The 9,815-nt window shown below is 47.0% G+C and overlaps 1 protein-coding gene and 1 pseudogene across 2 annotated transcripts in view; both read right to left on the bottom strand.

Annotated features, from left to right (window-relative positions):
* Positions 1-5,367: 5,367 nt before the first annotated feature.
* LOC139024634 (ADAMTS-like protein 4) lies at positions 5,368-6,238 on the bottom strand (annotated as a pseudogene).
* A 438-nt stretch (positions 6,239-6,676) lies between these two features.
* Positions 6,677-9,815, bottom strand: part of LOC112071807 (ADAMTS-like protein 4) — a 30,456-nt gene continuing 27,317 nt past the window's right edge. Inside the window, exon 3 of one of the 2 annotated variants that reach the window (XM_070439521.1) lies at positions 6,677-7,350. In XM_070439521.1, coding sequence (XP_070295622.1) covers positions 6,694-7,350 — 657 coding nt within the window. In that variant the 3' untranslated portion in view covers positions 6,677-6,693. Of the gene's footprint in view, positions 7,351-9,000; positions 9,518-9,815 lie in introns of those variants that run through there. The other variant, XM_070439522.1, reaches the window with a different exon arrangement.

Raw genomic sequence — 9,815 nt, forward strand, 5'->3', positions numbered from 1 at the left:
TAGACCATACAGTAAACTGGACTGCTCTTAATATAGATCCTGTGATAAAGCTGTCATACATCTCTCATTATAGCACTCTCTGTGGATTAAGCTGACTGTTATAGATGCAGTCATACAGTATAGTATATTATATACATGGCCAGAAGTATGTGGACACCTGCTCGTCGAACATCTCATTCCAAAATCATGGGTCTTATTATGGAGTTGGTCCCCCCTTTGCTGCTATAACAGCCTCTGCTCTTCTGGGAAGGCTTTTCACTAGATGCTGGAACATTGCTGCAGGGACTTACTTCCATTCAGTCACAAGAGCATTAGTGAGGTTGGGTACTGATGTCGGCGTTCCAATTCATCCCAAAGGTGTTCGATGGGGTTGAGGTCAGGCCTCTGTGCAGGCCAGTCAAGTTCTTCTACACCGATCTCGACAAAGCATTTCTGGAGCCTCCCGAGTTGCACAGCAGTCTAAGGCACTGCATCGCGTCACTACAGGCGTCACTACAGACCCGGCTTCGATCCCAGGCTGTGACGCAGCCAGCCGCGACCGCGAGACTCTTGAGGCAGTGCACAATTGGCCCATCATTTGGCCGGCTGGGATGTCCTTGTCCCATCGCGCTCTAGCAACTCCTTGTGGCGGGCCGGGACTTGGGAGAGTCCCGGCAAGCTGACTCGTGTTGCCAGTTGTACGGTGTTTCCTACGACACATCGATGCGGCTGGCTTCCGGGTTAAGCGAGCAGTGTGTCAAGAAGCAGTGCAGCATGGCAGGGTCGTGTTTTGGAGGATGCAGGGTTCTCGACCTTCGCCTCTCCCAAGTCCATACGGGAGTTGCAGCGATGGGACAAGACTATAACTACCAATTGGATACCACAAAATTGGGGAGAAAAAGGGGTAAAAAGTACACAAAAATATATATAATAATAAAATAAAAAATCCAGAATGTCATTGTATGCTGTAGTGTTAAGATTTCCCTTCACTGGAACTAAGGGGCCTAACCCGAACCATGTAAAACAGCCCCAGAACATTATTCCTCCTCCATCAAACTTTACAGTTGGTACTATGCATTCAGGCAGGTAGCGTTCTCCTAGACTCGTCCATCGGACTGCCAGATGGTGAAGTGTGATTCCTCACTCCAGAAAACGCGTTTCCACTGCTCCAGAGTGCAATGGCGGCAAGCACACCAGAGGACACTTGGCATTGTGCATGGTGATCTTAGGCTTGTGTCTCGGCTGCTTGCCATGGAAACCCATTTAATTATGCACCAGACGAACACTCTGACGTTGTTTCCAGAGCAGTTTGAACTCGGTAGTGAGTGTTGCAACAGAGGACAGACGATTTTTATGTGCTACACGCTTCAGCACTCGCGTCCCGTTCTGTGAGCTTGTGTGGCCAACCACTTCGCGGCTGAGCCATTGTTGCTCCTAGACATTTCCACTTCATAGCACTTACAGTTGACCGGGGAAACTCTAGCAGGGCAAAAAATTGACGAACTGACTTGTTGGAAAGGTGGCATCCTATGATGTGCCACGTTGAAAGTCATTGAGCTCTTCAGAGCCATTCTACTCCAATGTTTGTCTATGGAGATTGCATGGGGTGTGCTTGATTTATACACAACGGGTATGGCTGACATAGCATAATCCACTAATTTGAAGGGTCCACATACTTTTGTATATATAGTGTATATTAGATACAGTAGATAGGCCTAGGTGCTTTTGTGTGGAGGCATGCTCCCTTGACACTGAGTAAATATTGACTCTAGAGTAGATTGGGAAAGAGAGCAAGGGAAGAATGAAAGAGAGAGAAGACAGAGAGAGGAGTGTGAGAGAGAAGGAAGAGGTGTAGTCTTTCTTAATAGTTCCTTTCACTCAGAAGTCTGGTCAAAGTGTACTCTCTCACTTTTTTTCTCCTTCAGTCGGTTTCTCTCCCACATTCCCCTCTCTCTCTCTCTCTCTCTCTCTCTCTCTCTCTCTCTCTCTCCTCTCTTCTCTCTCTCTTCTCTCTCTCTCTCTCTCTCTCTCTCTCTCTCTCTCTCTCTCTCTTCTCCTCTCTCCTCTCTCTCTCCATCATTCCTCTCTCTCCTCTCTCTCTCTCTCTCTCTCTCTTCTCTCTCCTCTCCTCTCTCCTCCTCTCTCTCCTCTCCCTTCTCTCTCTCTCTCTCTCTCCTTCTCTCTCTCTCTCTCTCTAATATATATATATATATATATATATTACAGTACTATATATATACACATCACAGGACTGTTGTTAATATATATATATTCCCCATTAACTCCAGTAACTTCTGAACCCTATCTCTGACTTCTACACTTATAGAAAAAAAGGGCTATCTAGAAACCTAAAAGGATTCTTCAGCTGTCCCATAGGAGAACCATTTTGAAAACCCTTTTTGTTCCAGGTAGAATCGTTTGGGTTCCATTTCCACAACAACAAAAAATCTAAGAGTGTACTGCATTTCTCTACCCACTCTCTTTCTTTCAGCACCTCTACTCTCTCTCTCTCTACCTCTGTGTCGCTCTCTCTATCTATCTATCTAACTATAAATCTACCTCTCGTGAGTCCTCCATCTCTCTCTCTACCTCTATATCTATCTCTACCTCTCTGTGACCTCTCTCGCTCTCTCAACTCTCTTCTTTCAGCACCTCTATCTCTTCTCTCTCTCTACCTCTGTGATCACTCTCTCTATCGTATCTATCTAACTATAAATCTACCCTCTCTGAGTCCTCCATCTCTCTCTCTACCTCTATATCTATACTCTACCTCTCTGTGACCTCTCTCGCTCTCTCAGGTCTCTCTCCCTCTCCCTGTGTTTGCTATGCCCTTCTCTCCCCATCTCCCCTCCACCTCCCCCTGCATACAGATTTCTATACACAATACCTTCTTTCACTACTACTTAAATTAGTCACTCCCCCCTCCTACTTTTCTCCTCTCCTCCTTCCTCTATCCCTCTCAGTTCCCCCATTGCTTCTATGCAACAGAGTAAACACATGTACACACACATGATCGGGCTTAAACATAGAATGTTGTGACACACATTCACATAGTACACCCACACAAATATGTAGCCTGGTGAGTGAACCATACAGGACTGTTGTTAATGCCACTTACACATGGACACCCCCCTCGGCTGCCAACACTAAATGTGTTTACACACACACACACACACACACACCACACACACACACACACACACACACACACACACAACACACCACACACACACACACACACACACACACAACACACACACACACACACACACACCACACACACACACACACACACACACACAGGGGAAACACGCACACACACAAGATACACACACACAGCTCCTCTCTGAAGTTAAAATCACACAGGACAATCCATCATGATTATGTCATTTTGACTGTAGAATGAGATGTGGCTGGATCAGACAGTGATTCATACATTCCAAGGTTCCTCAGGAAGTATGTCCACACTAGGACCAGTAAATAGAACTCCATGGATTTGACTGGGACTGAGTGAAACACATGAACCGTTGGCTCCAGGGAACACTTCCTGGTCTCGTTTATGACATTCTAGGGTCAAATCCCATCTAAAGATTGTAACCCATCTGGTGTTTATGGGACTGTACCACACACTACAGATACAGGTCACAGCCATATCCCCACCCCAACACACCAACACACTACAGCTACTATACAGAGATAATCCAGTCGATAACATTAGAATCACAAAGACCTGCAAGCTCATAAGGCCAAATCTGGCGTTACATATCACACACACACACACCACACAACACACACACACACACACACACACACACACACACACACACACACACACCACACACACACACACACCACAACACACACACAACCACACACACACGCACACCACACACACACACACATACACACCACACCGCTTTGCTTGTGTAAGCGTGAAGGAATTCCGATCATAACGGTAAAAGCCCAGAGCAGTACAAGCAGCCAGACAGTTCCATATGACTGCCATACACAACGCTACTACTGTACAGCCAGCCGTCACTACCACAGATACTGTATCACTATGGCCATACAGGAACCTCCTCCTAGTTAACTACTGGTGTTACTAACTATACACTCATACAAACCACCTCCTATTAACTACTGGGTTACTAACTATACACTCATACAGAACCACCTCCTAGTTAACTACTGGTGTTACTAACATACACTCATACAACCACCTCCAGTTAACTACTGTGTTACTAACTCTACACTCATACAGGAACCACCTCCTAGTTAACTACTGGTGTTACTAACTATACACTCATACAGAACCACCCCTAGTTAACTACTGGTTTACTAACATACACACATACAGGAACCACTCCTAGTTAACTACTGGTGTTACTAACTATACATCATACAGAACCACTCCTATTAACTACTGGTGTTACTAAACTATACACTCATACAGGAACCACCTCCTAGTTAACTACGTGTTACTAACTATACACTCATACAGAACCACCTCCTAGTAAATACTGTGTTACTAACTATACACTCATACGGAACCACCTCCTAGTTAACTACTGTGTTCTAACTAATCTACACTCATACAGGAACCACCTCCTAGTTAATACTGTGTTACTAACTTACACTCATACAGGAACCACCTCCTAGTTAACTACTGTTACTAACTCTACACTCATACAGGAACCTCCTCCTAGTTAACTACTGGTGTTACTAACTATACACTCATACAGAACCAGCTCCTAGTTAACTACTGGTGTTACTAACTCTACACTCATACAGGAACCACCTCTAGTTAACTACTGGTGTTACTAACTATACACTCATACAGGAACACACCTCCTAGTTAACTACTGGTGTTACTAACTATACACTCATACAGGAACCAGTTCCTAGTTAACTACTGGTGTTACTAACTCTACACTCATACAGGAACCCCCTCCTAGTTAACTACTGGTGTTACTAACTATAAACTCATACAGAACCACCTCCTAGTTAACTACTAGTGTTACTAACTATACACTCATACGGAACCACCTCTAGTTAACTACTGGTATTTTAACTATACACTCATACAGGAACCTCCTAGTTAACTACTGGTTTACTAACTCTACACTCATACAGGAACCACCTCCTAGTTAACTACTGGTGTTACTAACTATACACTCATACAAGAACCACCTCCTAGTTAACTACTGGTGTTACTAACTATACACTCATACAGGAACCACCTCCTAGTTAACTATGGTGTTACTAACTATACACTCATACAAGAACCACCTCCTAGTTAACTACTGGTTTACTAACTATACACTCATACAGAAACCTCCTCCTAGTTAACTACTGGTTTACTAACTATACACTCATACAAACCACCTCCTAGTTAACTACTGTGTTACTAACTATACCATCATACAGGAACTGAGGCATTTCAAGACCCAAGGCATCTGCTCTTACCTGTGAGAAGCACCGACGATACTCATGCTCTGCTCCCGAACACCTGTAGTTCTGGGGGGTAATCTCTGTCCCCTGTCTCCCCTCGGCCAGGGGTGGGGGTGCTGCTGATGTTGCAGGGGGTAGATGTTGGGTTGGGGGGTCCAGGGTGAGGGATTGGAGCTGAGGGTTGAACCCATAGGGGGACTCTCTCTCTCTGTGCTGGGGGGAGAAGCGGTGGAGAGGGGGAAGTAGGGTGAGAGAGAGAGGAGTAGGGTGAGGCAGGGGGGAGGGAGGAGGGCGCGTCTGTCAATGATTCTGTCGTGGTTGGGCTGGAAGGGAGATGGCGCTGTGAGTGAGGAGTCGAGGGCACTCTCTCTCTTTCTCTCCCTCTCTCCCTCCTCGCTCCGCAGCAGCTTGTCTCTGTCTGTCCATCTGTCTGTGAGTGTCCGTTCCCTCTGTCCATTCCTTTCTGGTTTAGCTATGGTTGTCGTTATTAACGCCCTTAGCGACAGGTGACTCCGTACTCTCCCCCTCTGTCTTCCTTTCCTCCTCTCTCCTCTCATGCTCCCTCTCTCCCTATTCCCTTTGTGTTTTTGCCTCCCTCCCTCTCCTTCTCTCCCCTCCTCTTCTCTCTCCGGATCTGTCCATTTGGTCAATGTTAACAACAGTTCCCTCCTGCCCTCGGTCTCTAGTACCAGGGTTGCTATGTAGCATTGCCGTGCTCAGTGTGGCGGGCCTGCCGGTGTAATGGCAGAGAGAAGGGAACCCTGCCGTAACCAAACTGACCCGGACGGATAGAAGAGACCTGAGAGAGAGAGAGCGAGAGTAAAGACGAGAGAAGAGAGCGAGAGCGAGAGCGAGAGAAGAGAGAGAGAGAGAGAGAGAGAGAGAGAGAGAGAGAGAGAGAGAGAGAAGAGAGAGAGAGATTTAAACAGGAAATATTACACATGATGACAGAACTCTTATCTGCTCTTAAAATGATTGACATTCTCCACAACTGGAGCCAACAAGCTTACAGCCTACAGTGAGAGTTAGAGGCAGAGCACAGGAGAGTGAGAGCCCTAAGGAGTCTATCTGTATGGAGGTCATGATATTGAGCAGAACTAGTGATCTAATGGCACAGCAACTCACACTCCCATGACTCACATCAACCGAATGACTCAACTCATACTACTAACACCTTAACAACAACGTCTTAACATTTACATGACGTCTAAAACAACATCTACAGTAAACAGTTTCCTTGCCAACACCATCATCCAATCATACTCACCTACTAGCAGGCAGAGCCCCCCTATTGGGCAACACTGACCTTCTGCTCCCACTTCCTCCCYCCCTCCCTGTTCCAGGATTGGCTGGCCGGCGGGCGGCCTGRGCTGGTTGGCTGTAGCTGGATGGGGGGGCAGGAAATGAGGMGGAYCGGTAAACAGAACCTGGRTCCTGATTGGGTGATGAGAATTCCGGGCGATAGAGGGGAGACGTGGGATTGGAGGACTGCGCTGGCACAGCTCCTGCCCCTCCTCCTATAGGAGTGTCCCGATAGAGAGACAGTCCTGGGTTCTGATTGGATGATGGGAGTGAGGGGGGATAGAAYGGGGCTGGCTGTCTCTCTGTCCCTCCCCCACCTCCTCCCCCGTACTGGGATGGCTGGTTGCTAGAGTAATGAGGGGGGTAGAAGGGGCGCATGGCGGAGATGACAGAGCCATGGTTGGGACCCCCGGCCCTCCCTGGGAGGAACGATGAACCTCCCCAGTTTGGAGGAGAGTAGGAGAGGGGAGGAGTTAGGGGATGGGGAGGGGCTTCACACTTTCTGGTTCTCTGTGACACGCCCACTCCACAGCTCTGAGAACATCCTGACCACTCCTCCCAGGCAGACCACACCCCCTCCGGACTATTGTCCACCTGCCGAGATCTTCTGCCCGTCGCCTGGAACACGAACACACACACACACAAGAACACATCAAACATATGATAAACCAGCCAGGTCACTAGACGTCCATCCATGTCTGAGGATGTTGGGAGATGATGTGGGAACCAGCCACTAGAGGCAACAGTGAGTGCTGTTACATTCAAGGGTGCTGTTACATTCAAGGGTGTTGCGGACAGGGATGGTGGATGGAAAGTTGTTTTTTAAGTTTTTGTTTTAAGTCTATCCCAAACCTTAACCCTTACCTTAATCATTCAGAGTTCATGCCTAACCTTAAGATTTCTGAGTTAATTCCTAAACATAACCCTAACCTTAAAAATGCAGAGTTAACTTCTTTGATATAGGGGGCAGCATTTTCACTTTTGAATGAATTGCGTGCCCATAGTGAACTGCCTCCTACTCTGCCCCAGATGATAATATATGCATATTGTTAATACGATTGGATAGAAAACACTCTGAAGTTTCTTAAACTGTTTGAATGATGTCTGTGAGTATAACAGAACTCATATGGCAGGCAAAAATCTGAGAAAGAAATCCAAACAGGAAGTGAGAATTCTGAGATTGGTCGATGTTAAAGTCATCGCCTATTCAATTTCCTGTAATATATGGATCTGTTTGCACTTCCTACGCCTTCCACTAGATGTCAACAGTCTGTAGAACGCTGAATGAAGCCTCTAGTGTGAAGTGGGGCCCGGATGGGAGGTGTCTCAGTCATTTGTCTGGCAGATTGCCAATTCTTGCTCACGCGCTTTCCTCATGATATCTCCTTGCGTTCCATTACTTATACAGACATGAAGGAATGCTCCGGTTGGAACYTTATWGGATATATATGATAACAACATCCTGAAGATTGATTCTCAACTAAGTTTGACCAATTTATTCGACTTGTAATATAACTTTTTGAAGTTTTCGTCCGACGTTTGCCTGCATCTGCGCGAGCGTTTGGACACGTGTACTACACATGCTAGCAAAAGTAGCTAATTGGACATAAGTAATGGACATTATCGAACAAAACAACGATTTATTGTGGAACTAGGATTCCTGGCAGTGCATTCTGATGAACATAATCAAAGGTAAGGGAATATTTATGATGTAATTTCGTATTTCTAGTGACTCCAACATGGCGGAGAAATGTTGTTAAATCTGAGCGCTGTCTCAGAAAAAGAGAGAGAGATTATAACAGGGAAATATTGCACATGATGACAGAACTCTTATCTGCTCTTAAAATGATTGACATTCTCCACAACTGGAGCCAACAGCTTACAGCCTACAGTGAGAGTTAGAGGCAGAGCACAGGAGAGTGAGAGCCTAAGGAGTCTATCTGTATGGAGGTCATGATATTGAGCAGAACTAGTGATCTAATGGCACAGCAACTCACACTCCCATGACTCACATCAACCGAATGACTCAACTCATACTACTAACACCTTAACAACAACGTCTTAACATTTACATGACGTCTAAAACAACATCTACAGTAAACAGTTTCCTTGCCAACACACCATCATCCAATCATACTCACCTACTAGCAGGCAGAGCCCCCTATTGGGCACACTGACCTTCTGCTCCCACTTCCTCCCACCCTCCCTGTTCAGGATTGGCTGGCCGGCGGCGGCCTGCGCTGGTTGGCTGTAGCTGGATGGGGGGGCGAGGAAATGAGGTGGGAACGGTAAACAGAACCTGGTTCCTGATTGGGTGATGAGAATTCCGGGCGATAGAGGGGAGACGTGGGATTGGAGGACTGCGCTGGCACAGCTCCTGCCCCTCCTCCTATAGGAGTGTCCCGATAGAGAGACAGTCCTGGGTTCTGATTGGATGATGGGAGTGAGGGGGTAGAAGGGGGCTGGCTGTCTCTCGTCCCTCCCCCACCTCCTCCCCCGTACTGGGATGGCTGGTTGCTAGAGTAATGAGGGGGAGAAGGGGCGGATGGCGGAGATACAGAGCCATGGTTGGGACCCCCGCCCTCCCTGGGAGGAACGATGAACCCCCCAGTTTGGAGGAGAGTGGGAGAGAGGAGGAGTTAGGAGGACGGGGAGGGGCTTCACACTTTCTGGTTCTCTGTGACACGCCCACTCCACAGCTCTGAGAACATCCTGACCACTCCTCCCAGGCAGACCACACTCCGTCCGGACTATTGTCCACCTGCCGAGATCTTCTGCCCGTCGCCTGGAACACGAACACACACACACACAAGAACACATCAACATATGATAAATCAGCCAGGTCACCCGTGATAAGTCAGTATTACGTCCATCCATGTCTGAGGATGTCGGGAGATGATGTGGGAACCAGCCACAAGGGGCAACAGTGAGCATGTTACATTCAAGGGTGTTGCTAGGGCGTTGTGGACGGGCGTCTGCCTCTGATGCAAAAGGTTGCATGTTAAATCCAGTGATAGAAAGTTGTTTTTGAAGTTTTTTTTAAGCCTATCCCAACCTTAACTCTAACCTTAAAAATGCAGAGG

Source organism: Salvelinus sp. IW2-2015, unplaced genomic scaffold, assembly GCF_002910315.2.
Source record: "Salvelinus sp. IW2-2015 unplaced genomic scaffold, ASM291031v2 Un_scaffold1727, whole genome shotgun sequence".
NCBI classification, from domain to species: Eukaryota; Metazoa; Chordata; class Actinopteri; order Salmoniformes; family Salmonidae; genus Salvelinus; species Salvelinus sp. IW2-2015.